Source organism: Olea europaea, chromosome 20, assembly GCF_002742605.1.
Source record: "Olea europaea var. sylvestris chromosome 20, O_europaea_v1, whole genome shotgun sequence".
NCBI lineage: Eukaryota > Viridiplantae > Streptophyta > Magnoliopsida > Lamiales > Oleaceae > Olea > Olea europaea.
In genome coordinates this window covers 5,029,259-5,055,745 of record NC_036256.1, presented here as the reverse complement: position 1 = coordinate 5,055,745, position 26,487 = coordinate 5,029,259, and the positions used below count along the sequence as shown (strand labels likewise).

The 26,487-nt window shown below is 34.9% G+C and overlaps 3 protein-coding genes across 3 annotated transcripts; 2 read left to right on the top strand and 1 right to left on the bottom strand.

The window, feature by feature from the left end:
* The first annotated feature begins 4,961 nt into the window (after window positions 1-4,961).
* Window positions 4,962-9,247, top strand: LOC111369476. The gene is made up of 3 exons (XM_022990993.1): window positions 4,962-5,092; window positions 7,176-7,297; window positions 9,077-9,247. Exons 1-3 carry the CDS (start codon window positions 5,024-5,026, stop codon window positions 9,222-9,224), a joined length of 339 nt encoding a protein of 112 aa, XP_022846761.1. The 5' UTR covers window positions 4,962-5,023; the 3' UTR covers window positions 9,225-9,247.
* Window positions 9,248-11,214: 1,967 nt separating this feature from the next.
* Window positions 11,215-13,480, top strand: LOC111368986 (vesicle-associated protein 1-1-like). Its single transcript, XM_022990479.1, has 5 exons — window positions 11,215-11,287; window positions 11,413-11,486; window positions 11,681-11,762; window positions 12,580-12,692; window positions 13,166-13,480. Exons 1-5 carry the CDS (start codon window positions 11,215-11,217, stop codon window positions 13,295-13,297), a joined length of 474 nt encoding a protein of 157 aa, XP_022846247.1. The 3' UTR covers window positions 13,298-13,480.
* Window positions 13,481-19,822: 6,342 nt separating this feature from the next.
* LOC111368985 lies at window positions 19,823-22,060 on the bottom strand. The gene has a single exon (XM_022990477.1). The coding sequence runs from the start codon at window positions 22,058-22,060 to the stop codon at window positions 19,823-19,825; it is 2,238 nt and encodes a 745-aa protein (XP_022846245.1).
* Window positions 22,061-26,487: the final 4,427 nt, after the last annotated feature.

Genomic DNA, 26,487 nt, shown 5'->3' with positions numbered 1-26,487 from the left:
TGGTAGGCAGTAACAGGGGTAAAACTATCAGGTTGCTAGGGTTGATGAAAGGAAAAAGGTGTCTATTCTGATAGATAGTGGAAGCACTCATAGCTTCATTGATGAGCAGTTGGCCAGTAGCATTAATTGCAGCCTACAAGTAGCCAAACCTACCTCAGTGTCTGCATTTAGGAGGAGGAAAACTAGTTAGCAAAGTTATTTGCAACCTGCTAACTTGGAAGATGCAAGATCTGGAGTTCCAATACAAATTGAGGTTTCTCAAATTAGGGGGCAGCGATATGGTACGAGGGGTGGACTGGCTAAGTTAATTCAGCCCTCTATTATTTGATTTCATAAAGGAAATCATCACTTTCAACTATGAAGGAGTCAAAATGGAACTTCGAGATGAAACTATTAGGGAGGAATTTCAAATGTTGATTGACAATAAAGAGAAAGGATGGTGTAGGCGTCAAACTTATGGAGTAATGGCACAGATTGCTGCCATCACTGAAGAAGAACAGAAATCTACTCCTGCAAACCTAGAGCTGTGGTGAAGCAATTTCCCATGGTGTTTTTGGAGCCAAAAGGCTTACCTCCCACCCAGATTCAATGATCACCATAAATCTCTAAAGGAATGGGCACAACCATTTAGGATGAGACCATACATGTGCCCATACATACAAAAGACAGAAATAGAGATGATGGTTAAAGAAATGAGAGAAAATGGCATCATACAACCAAGTAATAGTCCCTTCGCTTTACCTGTGTTGTTGGTCAAAAAGAAAGATGGTACTTGGTGATTCTGTGTAGATTATAAACAGCTTTATAATCTGACAATCAAGGACAAATATCCTATGCCATTGATAGATGAATTGTTGGATGAGTTGAAGGGAGCCAAGTGGTTTACCAAGATTGATTTGAGGGCTGACTATCATCAAATTAGAGTAGCTACTGAAAATGTCCATAAAATAGCCTTCAAAACTTATGAAGGTCTATGAATTCAGAGTAATGCCATTTGGATTGACAAATGCACCAGCCACATTTCAATGCTTGATGAATGAGGTATTCAAGCAACATCTCAGAAAGTTCATCTTAGTGTTTTTTTTATGATATTTTGGTGTACAATGTTGACTTAACATCTCACCGTGAGCCTGTTATTGTGGTATTGGAAACCCTAAAAAACCATCAACTTTATGCTAAGGATAGTATGTGTTTCTTTGGACAATCTCAGATCGAATACCTAGGCTATATTATTTCTGCAGAAAGGGTATCAGTTGACCTTTCTAAAATCACTGCAATGCAAATATGGCCTACACCGGTCAATGTTAAGCAGCTTAGGGCGTTCTTTGGCCCAACGGGGTATTATAGAAAGTTTGTAAGAAGGTATGGAGCTATTGACAGGCCTCTCACTGACCTACTTTAGAAAGATAGCTTCCATTGGAATGAAAGTGCTGAATTAGCATTCCAAAAATTAAATTGAAGAAGGCCATGAGTACTACACCAGTTCTGGTGTTGTCGGATTTCTCTATACCCTTCGTCATAGAAGCTGATGCTTGTTATGGTGGATTAGGGTCTATCTTGATGCAAAACTGAAGACCTATAGCCTACCTGAGTAAGGGCATTTGTAGCAGGAATTTGGGATTATCAATCTATGAGAAGGAGCTCCTAGCACTAGTAACTGTCGTTGGGAAGTGGAGGCACTATCTAGAGGGTCATCATTTTATCATTAAAATTGACCATTAGTTACTTATATATTTGTTGGAGCAAAAAATCACTATCCCATTGCAACAAAAGTGGCTATCTAAGCTGTTGGGACTCGGCTATAAGATTCAGTACAAGAAGGGTTTAGATAATAAGGTAGCAAATGCTTTATCCAGAAGAGAGATGAAATGCCTAGTTGTCACTGCGGTGACACCCCAATGGATAGAAGAAGTGATAGCCAGTTATGAAGGGGATGGAGTTGTAAAAGATAAAATTAATGCCCTGTTACGATGGCTAGGCTGATCCAGATTATCAGTACTTAAATGGGCTACTTAAATACAAATCCAAAATCTATATTGGAACTGATGGAAGGGTGAGAAAGCAGCTGATTACAGCCATTCATGCTTTGCAAGGAGGGCATTCTGGAGTTCAAGCTAGCATTCACAGAGTGAAACAGTACTTCTACTAGCCGGGGATGAGCAAAGAGATTAAGCAAGAAGTTTTAGAATGTGATACATGTCAGAGGTATAAGAATGAACATGTAGCATATCCTGGGCTCTTACAACCCTTACTTGAACCACAGTATGCGTGGAGTCATATCTCCATAGATTTCGTTGAAGGTCTACCTACATCTGGTGCTAAAAATATGATATTAGTGGTGGTAGACAGGTTTACTAAGTATGCACATTTTATCACCCTGGCTCATCCATTCTCAGCTTCTATAGCGAGGTTGTTTTTAGATCACATCTACAAGTTACATGGCATGCCACAAAGCATTGTAATGAACAGAGAGAATATTTACTAGTGGGTTTTGGCAAGAACTGTTCAAGCATTTGGGGGGTCAAACTACAGTTAAGTACAGCTTATCACCCCCAAACTGAAGTCGCCAGAATTCTTTCCAAAATTTTGGAAACCTGAGCGGAAGGTCTTTTACCTTTGTTAATCTATTTCAAATTATGTAAACCATTTAGAATTTTGTCCTAAAGACCTCTCTTAGGACCTGTTTTAACAAATATTGATTAAGTCAAAATTTTTGAAAGAGGAATAAATGGGTTTATATAAAAAGGACGCTATAACGGAGAGGCTGAATCAATGTTTAGAAATGTGTCTTCGATGCATTGTTTATAGGCAACCTAAGCAATGGAGCAAATGGGTTAGTTTGGCCGAATGGTGGTATAATACCACTCTACACACAGCTATTAAAATGACCCCATTTGAGGCATTATATGGTCTTAAACCACCCCAATTGGCTTTGGGTCCATACCAACAGAGTAACATCGCAGTGGTAGAGGAAATACTTCATGAAAGACACAGAATGGATTAGCTACTGAAAGAGGATCTGGCACAAGCTAGAGCTAAGATGAAACATTATGCAGATAAACACAGGAGTGAGAGAGAATTTTAGGTGGGAGATTGGGTTTATATTAAGTTACATCCCTATGCTTAACAAACAGTGGCTAGAAGAACCAACAACAAACTCTCTGGAAGGTATTATGGTCCATTTCATATAATTCGGAGAATAGGATCAGTGGCTTACAAGCTAGAACTACTTACTACGGCCGTAATTCATCCAATCTTCCACGTTTCATTACTTAAGAAGAAGATTGGGGAGAAAGAAGTTCATATTCGTACTCTTCCAAATCAAAATCAAGGACATCGAAAGTATACTCAGCCTCTAAGGGTGTTGTCTATATGGCAAGTCAATCAGAATGGGCTAGCTGTAAACCAGATGAGGTGATCTGGGAGAATGCTGAGAATATACAGGCATCTTTTCCATCCTTTCAACTTTAGAGACAAGGTGTAGCTGAGGGGGAGGGATGTTATGAAGGAGCTAGCTGAAATGGGGAGACAAAGTAAGAGGCACCAGGAAAAAGACAAGCAACCACCGATTTTGAAATCAAGTGATGGTGTCATTTTGAATAAATGAAATAGTGTCTTTTTGAGTCAATAGTGCCGAATGTAATAAGAATGCGTTTTATATATATTGTATTTTCATAAATGTGTTCCTTCCTTCTATTTTGCTTAGAATTGGGGGTGAGAGAAGAAATAAGGGCGCGAAAAAGATCAGGATCATTGTGAGCTTTTCCTCTCAAAATTCTCTCCTTCTCTCTTTCCCTTCCATTCTGCCCCCTTTCTCTATTTTGTAGTTCTTGTTTTTTCTGTGAAGTTCAATTCAACTAATATATTTCCAGCTTGGGTCCTTGATATCATCTGATTTGATCTTTTTTTTTTGTGTTAATTGGAATTATATTTTACCTGGTTTGGTCGAAGCTGAGTTCAATCATTACAGATGCTGAGGTCCAATTCTTGCCAGATGGTAGTCATCTCCATGTAATATTTAGTGACTTCCCTTTTTCCTTGCTTGGCTTGCCACAGTTTAGTTTTAATTTCAAAAATTTGGGACGAATCTTCCGCGTCGATGTACATCTCTCGAACGATGTCCCATATGTCCTTCGCAGTTGCCATGGAGAGATAGATCTTGCCAATCGTAGGCTTCATCGAATTGACTAGCCAAGACATTACCATGAAGTTCTCCAATTTCTATTTTTATTGAAGTTTTGCATCCATACGCTTCTTTGTATCGCTGTAAGATACCTAATTTTCCTTTCCCGTCAATCACCAACTTAATTGATTGAGCACATTCTCTATAATTTACCGTCTAGTTTCTCCACCATGAGTTGGAAAAAGGAATTATCAACTCCAATTGAATTCATGGTATGGATGACTTCGGTTTCACCATTTTCTGTCTCAGATTGGCCGAGTTTTTATCGTTGGTGGCATTTTCCGCCATTGAGAGTCAGTTTTGGATTTAACCGAGCTCTGATACCATAAAGTCAATAAAGACATAATGAGAAATAATCGTTTCTCTTTTTTTAATTAATTATTCTTACAGTATTGTGCCTCAATATATAATACAATACAATTGTGAAGAAAAGGAAAATAATATTCTAACTTAAGAAAGGAAAAAATATTTTCTAACTTAGTTCTATTTATACCTTACAATAATCCCATAATTGATTTCGGGATTTCTACAAATAACATCATCATTGTTTAACCATGATTAATTGCAGGATCTTTGTTAATTATTTTCTTCTATACGTAGTGAAAATGCAAGCACAGAACGAGTTTCCTCCAGATGTGAAATGCAGTGATAAATTTCTAATTCAGAGTGTAGTTGCAAATGCTTCTGCAACTACAAACGACATCCCTGCTGACATGGTAGTTGATTGGTAGAATCTATATATTAGTTTTTGTTTTTGTTTTTGTTATTATATTGTTCAACAAGTGTGAAGAGTGCAAACTTAGAGTGGAGTATGTATTCTGGCCACATCCACCATCAACAATGACATCAGAAAAAGGTTTTTCACGGAATGTATCAGACGTGGAAGCAAGAAATTCAAATAATCCCGAGGTTGTTTCATTATTGGAACTTTTTTCTTATTGTTTTAATTAGCATCCCCTTAAAAAGTAGACTTTTCATTTTGCATCTTTGTTGGATTTGGCGGGTTAGTACAACATTTTGTTGATACCATGCAAAATCTATGGAGGTAGAGATTTTGTTGTTATACCCTCATTCTTGGAACTTGTCCTTTTGAGATTATATTACTATTATGATCAAGAGTCTCTTTAAAATACATGCATGACATTCTTTAATGACCTAAATAGTCCTTCCTTCGATTTGTTCTTAATTTGATCATCTTCACCTTTTAAACATTCAAATTTCTTATCTGATCTATTCTAGTGCGCTTGCTCATATTCATCCTGATTATCCTTATTTCTACTACTACATCTTGTGAAGTTGTCTTTTGATAGCTAAACACTCAGTGCCGTAATATGAGTCAGTTAATTATTTCATGAAAATGACATTTTAACCTTTTAGAGATCTTCTTATTATTCAGAATTCATTTAGTAATTTAGCATTTCATCTATACCCTTCTTGAATCATATGCATTTCATCATCAATCTATAATTTCTATGACAATAACTGAACTAAAATTTCTCAAAAATGAGCTGTTTACTTAAATGACATTGCAGATCATTTTGGTTTTACTTGACCTAAAACCTTTCTTGCTATTCAACTCCTTTCTAGTTTCATCAGCAAAAACTAAATTTTCAGTGAACAATATGCACCAAGAAACTTCACCATGGAAATGTCTTGTAAACTCGTCCATATTAGAACTTAAGGCAAAACCTTGGTGCAAAGCCTATAGTGATCGACACACTGTATTACAAACCGCCACTACGTCTCATTCTCATGACTGGTCCATCATGTTATCTTTAGTATTATTGATATATCCTATAGAAGCTCTCTCTCTATAGCACACATCATTAACACTTTCCTAGGCGCCCTACCATAGGCTTTATTTGTACTTAAGCAAAAATCTCCTAAGTGGATAAAAGGCTTCCAAAGTAGATCTCTCTCACATATAGCAAACTAATAGTTTGATACCTTTGAGTTACACCCTAATTCGTGCACAAAACCCTCTTCCATAATTTCATAGTATATCCCACGAGCTTAGTATTTCTATAAATCTATATTCTTAAATATCTCTTTTATTCTAGAAACATATTTGACACTCTTCCTTGATTCATCCAACATTTAAGATCTCGTTTAACCAATATATCTACCATACAATATACACCTTGCCCAAACACTCCCGTACTTTTATCCTGCAAGCATGTATATGCAATTTTATCAAACAGCCCCTACATGATTATTCATATAAAACCTGTAATCTATGCTACTCTGTTACACATCCACAGACTCAACACTCACAGAAGAAACATCAGCTTATGAGTCTTTTTCCTTAATTTGATTGAAAACAGAATAATTTTAAGTATGGAAAGAGAGAATACAAAGATAGAGGACACATATTTGATGAATGAAGTAATTCTCTCAATGATATTTTCTGGGACAAGGTTCTTTTCAAGCATGCGCGCACATGCACTCACTCACATGGACAAGAAAATTAGTAGCTATCACAGAAATGATAAAGGTTCTGGCCGTTGTCTCTCTAGAAACAAAATGGAAAATCTTCCAACAATAAATTCTTTTATTCGGAAAAGAATAAAAAAATTGTTCAACAGAATACACTATTAGATACGTCTGAATTGTACTATAAGAACTATAAATTTTACCTTAATAAATTGAGCTGCAGAGAAAATGAGAATTTGGAATGGAGAAAGAAATTTTGGTTGGAGATTCTTGACTTTCTTCTCATTTCTCTTTCATTTTGATTAGTTGTGGGTTGGTTCAATGCAGTAACCAGTCAGAATTCAACAAATAAAAAATAAAATTTTTGCGTAGGGTGGTTTGGGTTTGGTTTAAAAATAAATCTCGAGAACCAGATTACACTGTCTGGTTCTCAGTTAAAAAAGGGGGAATCAAATAGAGCCGGACTGAACTGGCTGGTTCAGGTCAGATCCAGTTCTAGGTAATCTTGTCTGCGTTGTATGCTGATAAATTACATCTGCAACCTTTTTGACTTGTGTAGGTTGTACCTGGGCATGACAGAAATGTAAATAATGGACGTGATGTAATCTTGGGCTTAATCATCATTGGCTTGTTTGGCATAGTTATCTGGTGCATCATGAAAATCGCCATGCTGCTCATCGGGTATTCATCTTTTGTTTTATACTTATACTCACTACAACATTTCATGACAAGAATTATGTCTTATCGACTTAAAAACCAGTGATTGAGGCTGCATATCTAAATTGAGTTTAGACAGATTCAATTGACTAAAAGCTTGATTTTCAACTCTTGTGCTCTAGAATCCAAAAGAACTTTTTGTGAAAAAAATTCGTCATTGAGTTATTAATGTCCATTTTATGTTCAGTGTTTCATTTGCCCTTACGGAAACTAATAATTACTTGTGACATTTGTGTTGAGTTTTAAGAAGTGTGAGGCAGTGACAGTTGAAGTTCCTGAGTTTTTGATTTCATTCAAGTCTCTATAAGACTATAACTGATAATTGCAACACACAAACTTATTACATATTGGGAAAATTACAGCTGCAGTCCCAAACCTGAACAAAATATAACAAGTAGGTCCTCAACCTTCAGTTTGTAGTTCTGTAGCAAATAGGTCTCCAGTAGACGGTTCTGTCCATTTCAGCATTTTAAAATTCAATTTTTCTTTGCAAAACAATTATACCCTTAGTTTTATATGCAGTTAAAAAAGAAAAATGAAAAATCTGCCAAAGTAAAATGAAAGAAAAAGAAAATATAAAAGAATTAAGAAGACGGAGGTCTTTTTAACAAAAAGTTGACTTTGTCATGTTCCAAGGACAGAAACCAAATGCTAGCGACATATTTTATTTAGTGTAAAGGTTGACAACTCAACTGCTATAAATTAAAGGTTGAGAACCCACTTGCTCTATTTCTCAAAGGTTGAGGCCCCACCTTTTTTGGCTTGCAAGTAGTGTTCCATCAATACATATTAATCAATATTGGATTGACTGGTGCCACATTATCGACAAAATAGATTTACTGTTTATTCGTACCCTGAATGATGAATGATTTTCCACAAACATGAACATTGGAGTCTAAACTTGTGGTTTTGCCATTGAAAACCAATGAAATTTTGAGGATTTAAAGGCTCTGTATGAGCAACAACTCTAGAAAATACATCTATCTCTACCAAAGCCGTGGCCAGAAAATTAAAAATGAATTATCTTAGCCCTTGTTTGAGCCACATTATTTTGGAAAAAATGCATTTTTTAATAGTGTATTGATGAGAAATGTGTGGTTAAAAAATAATGAAAAGTTTTGGATTTGCGTGTAATATTTTATTGAAGAATGTGTCGTTAAAATGATGTCAAATCACTATTTAAGAATGTATTTTTTTCAAATAATGTGGATTAAACACGGTCTTAGTGTCTATCTCGGAATCAAATTTCCATCAGTTATTACATAAAATCAATATCATAGTTTTGACTTGGCGACAACTTATCTGGGAAATAATACTACTTTTTTCTGTCCTTACCAGGAATGTTTAGCTTTGCATTCCTTTTGAAAAAGAAGTGGTACCTACTACCAGATGGCTATACTTCTATATATACTTATATTGTCATTCATAATTTATGAACTTCAAAGAAATGCACATGCAGATAGTTCAATTTCATCAACATTGAGTTCTTGTAAATAAAATTACTATACATGATGAGGACTAATACTTGTATCAATCTTGGGACGTAGAAATTTGGTTTTTGACAATATTTATCTATTATCATAGATTTGTTATTCGTACAATATTGGCTATTAGACTGCAAATGACAATATTTTTTTTATCTTGAATTAAGTTCTTTATTATTTGGGTTTTGTATGGAAATTCGACATGTTTAATCTTACTATGAACCTGTTTTTCACTTCAACAATTTCTTTGTTTACATAGGAGTTTAATATTTCTTATGACAAAGGTGGTGATAAAGATGGTAAACCAGATGGTATCGGATTCTGTTGAAGATTGGGTTGTAAAGGCTCTATTTTACATTTTTGTTCATTTTCTCTTTGGACGATGCAATAATGTGCATGGATTATAGAGACCCAGAGGAAGGAGAAGACGGGGATGAGACTGCAAACAGAGATACTGATGGTGATGAACCATAAATTCATTTTGTGTGTATGTGTTTCTTTTTTCTCATTTTCTGATATAGTTAAAACGAAGATGAAAGTAGAGTTCTGTATTTATGCTTATGAATTAGAGGATGAAATTAATTTTGCTCTCTCCAGAGGCACTCAACTGCCAACTTGGATAGGTGTCCCTACAACAATAAGAAGTATATGATAAATAGTAATCACAAAAATACAATTTCAATTCTTGATTGAGTGATATTTATTTGTTAGTTTCATTAGTATCTAAAATTTATGTTGATATGCAATTTTATTTAATTTTATTTATTTCAGCAAACACCACAGGAAAACACATCAGAATTGTTGGAAAACAGCTACAATTTTTTTCGTTGCAAAGAACCATTGATTCAATGGTTAATTGGCGATTGATAGGATAAATATCACTTCAGAAGAAATGGGAATATCTTCTTCTGTTTTAGATTCTCAATACTAAAGACTTTTCCTCTCTTCTAGTTTGTTATTGGAATAAGAAACTAATGAAGTCCTAGACGATCTTGAAGAGGCGTACCACCACAAAGTTTATCAAATCCATCCCTATATTATCTGATCTCGGTAGAGTTAACTCTTAAATAGAGGCAGTGAGCATTGAAACTATCAACTTAAAGAATTAATTGTGTTTGTTTTCTTTAATTAGATCTAGTTTTAATTAAAGCAAAAATGCGGATAACCAGTCCTGAGGTTAAATTGTGTTTGTTTTCTTTAAGCGTGTATTATACTCTTGCCTGGGCGATGAAATCTAATTAATATTTGTATATATCATGTTTATAGGTTATACCATAAATTTTAAGATGATTAATGCTAAATGAATGAAGTTTTGACGTAAATAGAGCAAAAGATTCAAAACCAGGGTGAAACCTAAATGCTACATTTGAGAAAATTAGTGCATAAAATTTGGTACAAAGATCTACACTGTTCAAATGATATACCATAGTAGAATATAATTGAATTTGGAGTTGAATGCAAAACACAAATCACCATTCGAAGTAGTGAGAAAAAATTTATGCGCATTTGAAGTTAGGCCGTCACAGCTTAAAAACCATTTGCCGTCTCCACCCACCTCAATGCTTTGGACGTGTGCGAAGCATGTTCGGCCAGTATCAAGATTAGTTTATACTCCCTTGAACCTACATGTGATCTGGCTTGACACCCTCCTTTTTCTTCCTCTGGAAAGAAGATGCTATATAATTCCTCTTTGCAATATGTTAATACTTGTGGTGGTTTTAAGTTTCTTCTATGCCAGTAAAGTGGCACGTACAAGGGACGGAGCCAGCACCAATGAGCCATGGTCTTTCATATATTGGGCAGCCACTCAACGGCTGATTGAGTGGTCCTGCGCTCGCCTAGATTCGCCCTAACTCACTCGAATTACTAAATCCACCCGCAACTACCACACCCTAGTACGGACACATTGTTTAGCAATTATTCAATATCAACTCGAACATCTGTTAACCTGGCACGTATATTCCTCATGTTGATTACCAGGTGCAGATTTGGTGGAAATAGATATAGAAGAAATTTGTTCGATAAAATTTTGAACCAGTCAGAGAGTTGCTTTTTCATCGCCAATGTACCCAGTTTAATAAATTGCAAATTTGACTACAAGAGTTGTTTCCTCATAAAATAATTTAGTCAAATTATTATTGTTAGGTTAGAACTTGGAAATATACCATTGTAAAAGTTTGAAATTTTTTTTTATGGCATTTTATTTTAGATTGATCTTTTCCTGACAGTTTCGTTGAGTCTTTTTTTATGATTATTTATAGGATATTGGGGATTATTACTTGCAAGCAACCTGAATTCATTCCATGCTAATGCTTCTTCATCCTCAAATCCTTCCTTTTCTCGATTATTATTTGGAAAATACCCTCCAAAAATTAGACAAAATAAAATCATAATACTATGTTTGATTTTCGTAAAGGAATGAGCACAGAACAACTTCTTGATATCGAGCCTCCAGGGCTTAGTTTCCCATGTAAGTTTCAATTTGATCTCATTTGTTTATTTTCCATTTTTCAGTTCTATTTATATTTATTGGAGTTTGATCCATTACTGTGTTTTCCAGTTTTGCTTTTTCACTTATTTATTTTGGGTTTGAAGTTGAGCGAGTCAGGAGACAAGTGTCTTGTACAATTCGGCTGTCAAATAAAACCCGAGATCGCATTGCTTTTATGGTAAATACATTTTGATTATTGATTTGAGTAATATATTGTAAGTATACTAATTGCATTGGATTCCACGTTGCTCATGGAAGGCGTTGTGAGTTTGTAAGCACTTTGAGCACCCTCTCCTTACAAGTCGATTTTAAGGATGAGTTCTTCAATTGTATGTGAAAGTGTATTTTGATTGAATATGATTTTGTTTTCAGGTTGTAAACCCAAATCCCATGAATTATGGATGTGAACCCAATCTTGGAATTCTTTCGCCCAGATCAACATGTGATCTCACAGGTGGTTTCATTTCAAGGGTCTTCTTTTTAGTTTGTTGCTAAGATGATAGAAGAAAAATAAAACCTTCTTTTTCCTTTTGTTGCTGTCCCCTATGAAGTACGGATACAGAAATGAGCTTCTGTTACGAAATGACATGACATGGCAAGTCAAACACAATTTTTTCAAAAAGAAAAAAGTATATACATTGTTTCCTGTTTTTTATATTGTAAAGTAAATATCATTTTTTATTAATTCTAGAAAGTCGACAATGTACCTCACATAGTGTCAACAATGTGTCCATGTGTACAAAATAAAAAAAATAACTTGGACACGCTGCTGGAATTTCCGAAACATGTTGTTATCCAACATACTTATCTCTTAGTGTGTTGATAAAATGTCTAACTGTACAAAATAAAAATAATAATTAAGAAGTGTTAACACATTTTCGACACGTGTTAGTACATGTCAGACATCAAAGCCGACACTTGGAGGTTGTCAGTGTGTATCCTAGCTGGTCCCCAAGGCTATCCTCATAGCCCTCTAGAATTTTGACATCCGAGGATTTGATCCATTTCTTCCCTTTTCTTTATTTCATCTTATATTTTGGTAATAAAAGAAGCACTCTGGATTGACCTAAATTCCTAGTATACCATGGATCTTTTATGTGTACAAGACAGAAGCGAGGAAAAAATAGTAATGTTTTTCTTCATTACAATGCAAACAATGAGAGTGAACTACTATAAATGTTTTGGTCGTTTTATGATTATTTATTGTTCTCGAAAGTAGACATTACATTAGGGTACAATCTTTAACATTTTTACTTTTACATGTTCTGCAGTAACAATGCAAGCCTTGGAGGAGGCTCCTCGCAACATGCAATGTGAGAACAACTTTCTAATTCGGAGTTTAATCGTGAGTTCTGGTGCAACCAAAGAAGATGTTGAAATACTGGTAATCATACCCACATTAATCAGTACAAGTTTGTTTAAAGCCGACACTGTTTTCTATTTCTAGCCTCTCGGATATATTTTAAAGCCGGTTTGAGAATGTTTTAGGGGCCAGTTTTCCAGTTTCGAAAAAATAAAATAAAATAAACCAAGAACAATGGAAAGCATTGGCACGAGTAAATTTCACTTTCACAATACTATTTCCCAATTAGCTGGGGTTGATTCGGATTAACCTCTTTTTGGTTGCTTGAAAGGTGTGATGCAAAAGAGTTACTTGTGCTCTAATATCTTGAGAAAATTGTACAATGTTTTGGCCTCAAACTAACTAAGACTTCTCCAGAACTGTTCTGCACAAGATCATTTCGTTAACCACCGTTCCCGGAAGCATTATAAAATGTGTCCTTCTAGTTTATAGAACTCTTTATTTCAAATACGAGTTAAATGAAGTGAAAAATGAATGGCATGTTTGTTTTATAGTTCGATGAGGAAGGACATCGTAGTCAAAATGGCCTACTGAATGCAGATTACATTTTTCCTCTCCAAGTTAAATCAGTAGTTCCTGATGGAATAGTAAGTTTTTCTTGGGCAGCTGAAGTTTCTGTTTGCTGATAGTCATTATTTCGTGTAATGGTCTGTGCATTAACAATTGATTTCTGTCAAGAGGTGAGAATGAAAATCAATATTCAAGGATAAGTTTCCCATCAATTGCTGATCTAGTTGAAAGTCTCTTTCCCTTGTGTCACAAATATGTTCCTGGTAGCTGAAATAGACTGAACTTAAATTATTTTCTTGATGGTGATTATTTACTTTGGTAACCTTTCTCATGTGTAGGTAGCATGGATAACCATTGCCGTGCTTGCCATAATTTTCTGGTATCTCATGAAAAAGACGTTGCTGCTCATCTGGTATTCATATTTAGTTTTAAAACTTTTATTTGCAACACTTTATAACAACAAATCATGTCCAATTGAATTACACGCTACTTTTTCCTGGTTGTACTATTGATTCTGTTCTATTATATGACAAACTTTTGACTAAATGATCTTCTCTTGAGGAATTCTTTGCATTATATAACAAATGTATTACCTTATACAACTATAGTATCAATCTAAATATAATAGATGTAATCAACCTATGTATGGTAAATACAATTATATACATAATTATGTTAAGTAATAATCTTTGTCAATCTTTGTTATCTTCGTCAATCTTCAAGATCTCTGTCGATCTCATTGATACTAATTATTTGAGTTGATGAGGTGACAGGGTGGGTGTTGCATTTTTAAATTGAGCTTTAAACCAATCCGACTAAAAACTTGTGTAGAACCACCTTTTCTATGAACTTAAATTTAGTCTTCAATGAATTCCCTTCAAGTACATGCCAGATGGCTAGAGTCGTATATAAATTTTTTATAAATAGGCAGCGATGAGATTAGTACATACAATACTATGTTGAACCAGATCAAGTACATTTATTTATTTACATCGGGTGAATGCAACAGAGCATTTTCGATTAAACAAAGTTCACGCGACTCGTGAGTTAATAATATATTTTTGAACTTTCATTTTGTCCTGCCAAAAATAACACTCTCCCTTCATTGCATTAAAAAGTCTTCCGTGTCACTTAGCTCATCTTTGAATGGACGAGTTATCAAGTGATTGTGTTATAGTTCATTCATTGGGTTCTTGGAAAGTTGGAGGCAATGACAGTGGAAAATCCTTAGCTTTGGAATATTTTTAACTAAAAGGAGGCTGTTGAGAGTATTTTGGTTTGCTAATGACTCCTTTTTTTTTTTTTTTTTTGGTTTTTAACCTTCGAGCTCATACGCTGCAAACATGGAAATTTCACATGTTTAATCTTAATTAGAATCACTTTTCATTTATATAATTTCTACTTTTACAGGAGTTCAATATTTCTATTCACTATGCTGATGATAAAGATAATAAGCCAGTCTGCTTTAGATGCAATTAAAGATTGGATTTTAAGCACTCTACGTGACATTTTTTTCGATCCTCTTTATAGAGGATTACAAGATATTGTGCATGGGTTCAAACTAATAAGGGATAGAGACAGAGACGGAGATAGAGACAAAGCATAAGATCATCTGTTTGTCTTTTTTTTTAATGCTTCTTTCTTTCTTTCTTTTCTTTCTCCCCCCCCCCCCCCTTTTTTTTTTTTTTTCTTCCTTTCTCTTCCCCCCCCCCCCCCCCCCCTTTGGTTAAATGATGCCGTTTGATCCTTTTAGAATTGTTGTTTAAGCTGCTAACTGTCATTTTGTCAACTTAAATAAATTAAACCATCTTGATAAGACATGGCATGGCTAAGCTTCAAAGAAATAGTCAAGAAACAGAAGATTTACGAACCTTTATCCCGACATTATTACCGAGAAACAAGAATAAACTAAGAATACTCACAACCCGAGAAATGAACTAATGAGCATCAGTATTCATCTTATGATAAGCACCGATGACGTGTCGTATCAATTCATTCGTTGAGAAAGATTTTATCGGGTCTGAACATTTGAACTAAATTTATCATATACTAATGAATTAATATGACACATCACCGGTTTTCAACATAAGATAAATACTGATGCTTATTAGATCATTTCTTCTCAAAACCCTTTATTTGCACAACACATCATCGATTGATTAACCTAAAACACATCTTTCCTCTCTTCTTCCACAACTTTCAACATCCCATTCTTCATCTCAGCCTTTATCCCATCGAGTTTTATACAGATGCTCGAGTATCTTCTTCCATATTCTTCATTCTCGGACTCTTTTTCACTTTCCCCTTGATAACCAGGGTGTTCTGCTCCATCGAGACTTTATCTTGATCCTTATCAAGTCCAGGCATGTCTACTCGGCAAATCCCATCCCCTCCTTACGCCGGCCCCAACTCCCCTTCCCAGCTAGCCGACGCTAAGGGGTTGTCCATCATGATCAAGATTTGCTCAAACTATTTGTAGGGAAGAAGAGATCAAAGGTATCTGATATAAAATTAATTTTTAACCCCATTTCATTCTGATATAAAATTAATTTTTACTTTTTCCATTATATATAATCTATATGTCAAGAGGGAAAGTTGGGACGGGGAAAAAAGAAAATATAGAAATATAGCTTTGGTACTAACATAGAAAAATACAAAAACACAAAACATTACATTTGGGATGAAAATGAAGCTATGACTAATACAGTTTCATCGCTTCCTCAGCATGTTTATGGTAACAACTTCCGCGCCTAACAACTTGTATAAATGACTTGTGAAGTATTTCATTTTTACGTCTTAGGCCAGTAAGAAGACGCATTCTTTGGTATGCTGAACCATGTCTAGCGCAATTATTGGAAATGCGAGTCCCTTAAAAACCTGCTTGACTCTCAAGACAGACAAATCCATTTTACACCACTGCTTTCGCCCTTTAAAGAATGAACTTATCAAACTAGTACCCCAAAGGTGGAATGGTAATGAAACTAGGTTAGCAAAGGAAAAGAATGATTTCATTCGAGTCAATTACTGTATTTGCCATGAAATACCAACTGCTTGCACCAGTGCTATCAATATACTGACATGGTCCAGAGAAGAGAAACTTCTGTATCACTTTAAAATAAGTAGCGAACATGTCCGTAGAGCAGAGAGACAGAGAGAGAGAGAGAGAGAGAGATGTAGAAAGACAAAGGAGGAGACGAATACTCATCAAATATAGAAGGTATATCCAAGTGGATATGTGGCCAATTTCACACTTTCACTCAGTTTCGCTTCCTCAAAAGATGTCTAGTTTGCAAATACAACAATATATATGTTATAACAGATAGTAAAACAAACATGTATAATTGCTGAGGTACAGTGACATGTACTCTAAAATACTGAACTCACATACTTCAGATGTTATTGCCTATAATTGCAGCTTCAGAAACTTATTAAAAAAAAAAAAAAAAAGCTCAAAACTTTACCAGGATGAAAGGAAGTATACAAAATGTCCAAAATAGCCCAAATAAATGTAGAATTCATAAGTTGAAACTGAAATATATGATCCTGTGATAGTAGAAATTTTTAGTCTAATGTATAATAAGTTAACTAAATTAGGAGGACCACAAAGCCTCATATTCTGCCTTCAAAATTTAGATGAAGTTATGTCTATCATTCTGGTTTCCAGTACATCTCTATGCACAAGAGAAGCTCACTCACCAGACCATAAGGAAACAGGAGACGGGGATGAAAGGGGACCTTCACGAGTCTACAAGCACAATTTGCACCGTCATAGGACGTTGTGCGCAAAGATCTCCATTGTATTGCAGGCTTGGTTTAGACATACGAAACAGAATGCAAGCAGAGAAGGAAAGAAAAAGAATTGCTAAAGCGTGGCTAAAGCTGGCTAATTGATCCAGCAACTCCAATCCCAGAATCAAAAGGTGTACTCTTCTTCTCATTTATTGCCTAACTATTCCAACCGTCTTAAGGAACTTTTTCATCCACGTCAATGACTAGAGACACTGCACAAGCAGAACTTGAAACCCTAATTTACTGTAAATGCAAAGATTTGGGTTAATTCAGAAAGAAACCCTAATTTGATTGGAATGGAAAACACATTTATAACAGTAAACTAGAGGGGAAATTTAGGACAAAAACCAAATCCGGCCTTGAACATTTGCAAGTATTACAAATCCATCCTCGAACTCAAAAGTATTCTAAATTAATCCTTCAAAGAAATATTTGTTCCCCATCCATCGCTTCTGTTGATGAATCCTAACCGATTTAAGGAAAAAGTGACGTCTACGAATAGAAAGCTTTGATTTTTTAACAGAGATAACTCAACATGGTATCAAAAAATAAGATTAATTCTATTTGTACATCATGATTTAAAAATTGATTTACATAATGATGATATGGAAGAGAGAAAAAGAGGACAATAGGAGAGCATGAAAACAATAAAATAAAATAAAAATAGTCAGTCAAAAGTTAGTTAATATAATCCACATTATCATTTTCTATATCAATCTGTAAATTATGATATACAAATAGCATTATTCATAAAATAAAGAGCAGGAGTTCGGGTTTCATCTTCTGCCATTTTCAAGAAAATATTAAAGACAATCCTAAATTTTATGTTTATATTAGGAACATTGTAGATCTGTTTGGTTTAAATAAAAATAAGATTTTTAGTAGATTTTGATCAAAGTAAATAGAATATGTGGTTTAAAAGTTGTAGTTATATGAAATGTGTGGTTAATTATCGATTTATAAATTTTAATCAAAATTTTCAACTGAACCAAACAAGGGCTATATATACTACCACCAATCTTTTTTCTTTCTTCTTCTTCTTCCTCCTTTTTTTCTTGGGTGAAATCCGTTTACGTACAGGAACGAGTTTTTCATGCTCTGAATTCTGCCTCGAGACTGTTAAGCTCAACATAATATTCAGGACAGGAAAATTTAACCATTCCTTCATGGTCTCTTGCAAATCCCCTTCCTCGATCTGTGCTAGTGGATCATTTAAAGCAGCCATCTGAGTTAAGTTTGATTATTCCTCTTGATGGTTTAAGTCAATTCACCAACTTTATGCGCCCCTCTATCTTGCCTCTGATGTTATGTAGATTTCTAGAGAGCAGTAACTGAGCTTGTGCTAACTAATAATTGTACAAGATGTTCTATTCTCCATATGACCCTTTCAGCACTCATTTTGATTCCATCGTGTTTGCTTCTGTTTCTTTAACTCGATGGAAACCAGAAGATGAATAGAGGAATAAGAATTTTGTATATTCTCCAGCCTTTTAGGGCATGGTGTGCGTACCTCCATGCTTGGAAAGGAATTTTCAACTGCATTTTGGTGCTGAAATGCAACGAAACCTGCTTTGCAATAACCCCATTTAGCAGCACAGGTAAGATTTTTTCCTCTACAAAACAACTTCCAAGTTATGTATTTCTCTGCATCGCTACTGATCTCGTATCAAATCAGAGAAAATCTTCAGCTGCAATACAGTGTTACCAGGGAACCTACTGGTGAGGAACTGTTAGAGCATATATCCATTCTCATTGCAAGTCTATTAGGTGCTTCATTTACCAACATACCTCAAGTTGTCACTATAAATTTTGAGTCCTTTTCGCTTGAGAAGAGGGAGAAGAGTGTCCACGAGGCAGCTCTAAGTCTTGGTGATACCAAGGACATTTTAGAAGTTCTTCAAAAATATGATCTTCTCCATCTGATACCCAAACAGATGCTATATACTCATGAATGCGCACTTGAATGAATGAGAAAACTCCACCCATTCCTACTCCTAGTCCTATATCCAGTACTGACATTAGTCCTTCTAGCTCAGATGAGGTGCATATAATTGTTGAATAAAAAGCTACACTGATAATGTTGCATAAGTTTCTTAGACGTGTATTCTAATTGCAATTTGTACAAAAACATCATCGTAATTTGTTCAATAATCTAATTCAGTGACAGTTAATTGAGACAACTGAAATAAACAGCATGAATGTACTGGCCTACCTAGAAGAATTACACTTTTAGCATATCCCTGATCATCACAGAGATATACAATCTGCAATCGTGAGAACTCTGAAAATCCCAGCCGTCGAGTAGTTCTTACGGTAATCATGCATTAGAATGGTTAAGCTTATTCAGTACCGTTGCACTTCTTATTGACGGATTTGGATTTGATAATGGTTTGAAATTTTTAGTTTACGCATAAAATACAGTCAAGAATGGAGGAGTTACACATATTTTTAGAGGATTTCAAATCCATTATGAATTTATAGGCTCGGCTAACCTTAACTTAGCAACTGTAACTTTGAGGAGGTGACTGAGCAGATTTTGCACCAGGATTCATGTCTGTCTTTGTACACCTACTATAAATATCAAGGCCTTTCTTGATTAGGCAATTCTGGTTGAAAAGGCTCAATCTAAGCTAATTCAATATGTTTTCCAATACTAGAATATGCACTGCTTTATTGGTGGCATGCATCCTCTCAAAGGAACCCAAAAATTCTGATTATCGTGGAGCAGAATTAGTAAGATACATGTCTAAGAATGTTAACAGAACTTTTGCAATATGCTTGTACATAACATATACTTGATCAATGAAATACACAGATTCAATTATATATTGTCTTTAAAACTCACAAGCTTCCTACTGATCAACAACTGTCTGCAGTTCATTAAAACTAGAAGGCCTAGTGCCACTGGATGCAGTAATAGGAGATGAAAGAATTTTCTCCTCCATTGAAACGCGCCATTCATCAATATTGAGCAGCTGCTCTGGTGTCAGGACAGGAAGGTCATGTTTTTGGAGGGCTTCTAAAATTTCTTCTGTTTCACCAAGAATTCGAGCAGCATGGCAGACGCTCTTCTCCCTTTTCTCGGGGGCAATGGACCGAAAATTCATAGTTATAACCTGAGGTATATTGGTAAGGCAAGCACCTAATATATTTGCAATGAGAATGGATATGTGCTTGAAGATTTCCTCTTCACTGGGTTCACTGATACCATTGTACAGCAGCAGAAGAGTTCGGCTGATTCTATACATTGAGTTTGCAGCAATTACCTTAATGGACAACTCGAGATTTTCAGGAACTATATTTCCTTTCATCTTGAATTCGATGACATATTTATTAGCAATGACACAAAGCTTTTCAAGAATCTCCTTGGATGTTTTTCCTTCAGTAGCCATGTTCCGAAGGTCTTCACCTTGCCACCTACAGAGGAGATCCACGTCTAACCATGTAGCATCTGCTGCTTCTCTAACCTTCTTCAAATCCAATTTTTTGGCAAGAACTTTATCTACGAGGCTGACGTATGCCATTCCTTTACGCACACAGTTCAGCACAGACTCCACCTTGTCATCATCAATGTTAGGAATCGCTATGAGAATGCTTGATAATGTCACAACAGGCAATTTCCAACAATTAGGTGGCTCTAAAGAAAGCACAGATGGAATTTGACTGCTATCAAATTCTGCCAAGCTGTTGAAATTAGTCAGTTCATGAAGAAGATCTCGTAGTTGTTGTGATGGCTGCCTTCGACCTTTAGAAACAACTGATAAGTAGTCTCCCATGGCTCTAGGAAGTTGCTCCTCACCTTCAAGATGTAAAACATAATGACTTATATCTGGATCTTTTGATTCCAGTCCTGATCCTTGCTTATTTTTTGACCCATTGGATTTTAGATAATCTCTACACCTCAAGAAACAGAAATAGCACGAGAAGAACGGCCAACTCAAAAAAGTCGACATGAGCAACAAAGATTTGCTTACTGCCACCACTGCAATTTTAATCTTTATACAGAAGGACAGCATCAGATCTTTTGTTTTGTGGACTACTTTTTGGCATCTCCTATTTCGTATTCGCAATGCCAAAGGTCTCTCTTTCCAGTCCAACAGCCGTTCAATCCAATACTTCTCCAATTTGAACCCAATGTTATCAATTTTTAGTATAGAGCGCTTAAATTTCACGGCACGTACCAATCGAAATAAAGGGCCAATTGTGCCTATTATCACGCCTATGGACTGAATCCACGCAATGACATACGTAGATTTCCCATAGTCCGATGCGGGATGAAAATAGCGATGGTGGCCAATGTAAAAGTAAATGATAATATTCTGAATCCATACTAGTGATAGCATTAGAACATTAAGAATGCAGATAGCACAACATGCCGTGCAAGTAACAGATCGTGCCATCACAAATTGGGGGTTACCGGTTTCTGCCATTATCCAATACTTCTTTAAGTCTTCCTTGAGTTTCTCAATTGCAGTCATTCCATTTTCTCGCGGATCTTCACTGGCTATCATGCTATCTATTTTCCGAAACTCAAATTCCAAGTATTTTTTGGTGGTTGGAACCACCAAGGACGGGAAACTCATAATCACAAACATGACAATTATGAAAAACATGACCAGAGCTTGCAGGAACCAGTCGGCGTAGATTACACCAGTGTATATCTGGATGCATACATTCACAAGTAGGGTGATGACAAATATTCCCAAGGCTATCATGTTCATAAAGATTTCCTTGTCATCCATGGATCCTAGAGATGGCATAAAATTAGCCATCGCTGTTGACATCAGAACAGTGCTGCTGAATTTTGCAAGCTGATCAGGGTATCGTGGCATTGGATTGTTCAAATCCATTGGCAACTTCACTGCAATAGCTAATAATGTCAATGAAGCAGCATTAAGAGTAAAAACTCTGCATGGAAACCAAAATTTCTTTTTAAAGAAACCATTGATTGCATCAAGAGCCATTGCAAGGGAGCAGATTGCAGATGCGAATGCAACATAGATGCCAATCCATGGCATTGGTGAGCTGAACTTTTTGGGATTATAGCCCAAGTACCGGCACCGCTCAAGAAATTCTTCACAATATTCCATTTTTTTTTTATTTCGAGTCCTTTCGCTATTATATTAGTGCTTTTGAAAATTGGCAAGAACTCGAAGAGAATTGATGTTGTGCATGGTAAGAGGCTAGATTTAGATTTTTATAATGTCAGTCTACAAATGTACTATAGATTAGTCATTACTAGACATCTTCCACTACCTTTCCTAGAAATTGCACAGGATGTGACTAATCTATATTGCATTTGTTAAAAGGAGTTCCAAAACGTGTAACTTTTTACTTGAAAGATGAATTCTTAGGTCCTTTTTTTTTGCTTTTCCTTTCCTTTTTTTTTTTTTTTTTTTTTAAATCTTCTTGGGAGGTTTGTGACTGTAGATTAGTTATTACTTGACATCTTCCACCACCTTTCCTGTAAATTGTACAGGATGCTACTAATCTATATTGCATTTGTCAAAAGCAGTTCCAAAACATGTAATTTTTTTTACTTGAAAGTTGACTACTTATAGAAACCAATGATTGCATCAAGAGCCATTCCAAGGGAGCAGATTGCAGATGTAATGCAACATGGATGCCAATCCATGGCATTGGTGAGCTGAACTTTCCAGGATCATAGCCCGGCTCAGCATAGTCATCACAATATGCCATTTTTTTTATTTCGAGTCCTTTTGCTGTTATATGAGTTCTTTTGAAAATTGGCTAGAACTCGAAGAGAATTGATGTTGTGTACGGTAAGAGGCTAGATTTAGATTTTTATAATGTCAGTCTACAAATGCACTATAGATTAGTCATTATTGGATTTCTTCCACTACCTTTCCTAAAAATTGTACAGGATGTGACTAATCTATATGTATTGGTTAAAAGCAGTTCCAAAACATGCAATTTTTTACTTGAAAGTTGACTTCTTAGGTCCTTTTTTTTTGTGGTGGTTTGTGACTATAGATCAGTCATTGTTGGACATCTTTCACTACCTTTCCTGGAAATCGTAAAGGACGCGACTAATCTATACTGCGTTTGTTAAAAGCAGTTTCAAAACATGTAATTTTTTACTTGAAAGTTGACTTCTTAAGTCCTTTTTTCTTTTAAATTTTATTTTTGTGGTCGTTTGTCATAAAAGAGTTGCACACCTATACAGCATATTCATTCTTCTACACTCACACACTCCATTATAAAGTATGTACCTTTTCTTTCATGTGGAAGGCTTAACTTAGCCACTGTTTTATGGTCATTATTTGTTCAAAGTAATATTTTAAATAGTAAATTTTTGGGTGATTAAAGAGTAGGGAAAATTTTTAAATTTGCATGAAGAATACTTTGTTGTGTGGTTAAAAACGAATAGATATAACAAGGAGTTTTGAAATAATAATTGTCAAACAAGGACTTAGTAAATGTTAATTTATATTTTCCTCTTCAATCAAAAGACTGAAGTGATAAAATTGATAAACAACAATGAGGAAGGATCAAGGAAACAAAAAGTCAACTTCTAATAAAGCAAGAAGAAAACTGGGACCTGCCACCGCCTCTACAATGAAGTTCTTGGAATTTCATAGGCAAGTTGTTGGAGAAAAAAGTTTTGCTATGATGATATTATTTTTTCTTTTTTTATTATCATTTCCCATTATTCAGAGGTGCCGTACACATCATTTTCTATTAATGAGCAAAACTTTTTTCTCCAACAACTTGCCTTTGAAATTCCAAGAACTTTTAATTAATGGAAAACTGTACACACATCATTTTCTATTAATGAGCAAAACATTTTTCTCCAACAACTTGCCTATGAAATTCCAAGAACTTTTAATTAATGGAAAATGATGATATTATTTTTTCTTGTTTTAATATCATTTCCCATTAATTAGAGGTGATGTACACACATCATTTTCCATTAATGATTAAAACTTTTTTCTCCAACAACTAGCCTATACAATTCCAAGAACTTCATGTAGAGTCTACGATTATTTTAATCATGGTACCCATTTCTTATATATGAGAAAGCTGTCAATCATGCTGTCAAATGTATTGTACTTATAAATTGCTCTTAATTTATCCCCCTTTGTGGCTTGTTCCTGAAGGAAATATATAACAAGTTCATTTTGCTTCGAGAATAATTGTGGCTTCCTATGGTCAACTTTTTTTTAGCATAAGAAGCAATTCCTACCTAGTTTGCTACATGTATATCAAATTTTAGTGGCAAAAGCCAACATTTTGCGTTAGAAACATAATCAAACCTTGTACAAATCGAAAAGAGTTAAGGTTTTAATGAAAAGCGCAAGAATCGCGAGAAAGAAAAGAGAGAAGGTTCAAATCTATTATGATTTTGCCTCCGTCTGATATGAATTAAAATAAGATATTTAGTAAATTTTGATAAAAGTTAAAAAATTGTGGGTCTCATGAAATAATTTACTTAAACATGATTTTATAAATAAATGTTTTACAAAGAACTGAAAGTTGGGGTCGAGTGGACCCCCTATGACCTCATGTTCGCCACTGTCAAGGTTTAAATTGTTTTACTTGCAGATAATTTTTTTACATATAAATTAATATTTAAATTAAAAATAAGGTTACATACTTACTTAAAATTTTGAGTTAATATTTTTTATTTATGAGTAAATTTTACTATTATAAATTAATTTTATACTTTTAAATAATTTTGTTTCAATTTTTTTCTTATAAGTAACTTTTTATATTTTATAATTGAATTTTTATCTTGGGTAATAGCATAAAATATTCATACGTTTCAATATTATTGTGCAAAACGTGTATACTTTTCATTTTATTATTATCATAATCATCATATCTTTAAAACCGGTAAGAGGTCAACACATACCATATCTTTGGTACCGGATGACCATATCATAATATTTCACATCATATCATATCTTTAAATTTCATAATAATTCATCGACATGAAAAAAAATATTTTAAATGGGATAACGTAAATTGTACCTTGTAATCCTAACTTGATTGATGAAAAGAGTTTTCTTGAAAGAAATACAGTAGTTTCACGTTCTAAGCATCCCCCTATTTTGTGAGCGTGGATCTCCCTTTTGTTCAATTAAACATATAACAAATTTTTTTCCCTAAATGTAAAATGCTTATTTAAGTTAGAGAAGGATTTTCTACGTGTATTCTATCTATACCATTTATATCACATCATAAAGCCACACGCTTTCCCATGTCAGTGGCTCAATTTACTAATTTGTTTTTATTCAAAAACGTCTCTATCAATTCCTTTCAATTCAAACAAGGAAAATTTCTAAATTCTCAATCAAGATGGCTTGCGTCATGGGAGCACAATGTCATATTATTGTGTAATATTCCAAGAAACTTGACTATGATATAATATATTTTATCATTCCTATAAAAAAAAATACTATTTTATTCTAACCCTACCCAATCTACACGTGTAGGTAGTCCTTGTAAAAATAATAATAATTATAAACAATTACTAATAAGTGATAAGGTCTATAAACTTCATTATCTTGAATCTAACTTATCCGAATTGACTTTTTCTCGAGTCCACCATACGCAATTAATTACGAGCTATCCAACAAGCCTAATATTGACATATTTTTCATTACTCCATCACTAATTAAATATTTGACCCAAATAAAATTTAGGAAAAATTGCAGCAGCGGTCCCTAACCTTATCAATTTTTATAGACTTTATCCAAACCTTTATTTTGTGCTAGTGAAGGTCCCCAACTTTCATAAATGTGTAGTTGAAATTCATTTGGACGAAAACTGTCCATTGTTCTGTTAGTTGACCAAAATTTGGAAAAACTGATCATTTTTGACCAAATCAGAAGGGGCAAAATGGTACTTTGCTTTTTTTCATATTAAATATGAAATAAGTTATTTAATTAAATTAAAAAACCAAAAACTAAATATAAATAATAAATAAACCCATGAAAACATTTCTCCTCCTTCTTCTCCGACGAGACTACCACTTAGCCAATGCCGCCACCGCCGATCACACTGTTGCCATCTCCACCACAACTCCCCTCACCACTTCTCCTACTACCAGTAGAATCACCCTCCACAGAAAAATCAAAAAATTCTCAAAATTGAGAAGGGAAAGATAATGCACTGCCGATTAAACCGGGGGCTCCGACAAAGAGTCCTCGTCGAGACACACATTGTTATGGCATTCAGACACTTCAAAGGACCTGCATTGTCGAGTTCCACAAGTGAGCGATGAAAAGGAAGAGGATGAGAGAGGGCCAAATATTGGGTCGACTTGACGGTAACAATCAGTACCGCCTTGATTTGTTCCAGAACCTCTAGCTTATCTACATCCAATTCTGCTTTCAAAGGGGGTAGATCTGCTTTCCTTAAGCCCTGACTCACTAGATCTACCCGAATCTGAGATAGACATGCCCTTTAACTCGACGTGCTTCTTCTTACATTGTGTTGGGGTTGAACAATAATAGTGGCATGGGTCTCTTCCTGCAAGGGTTTATCACCT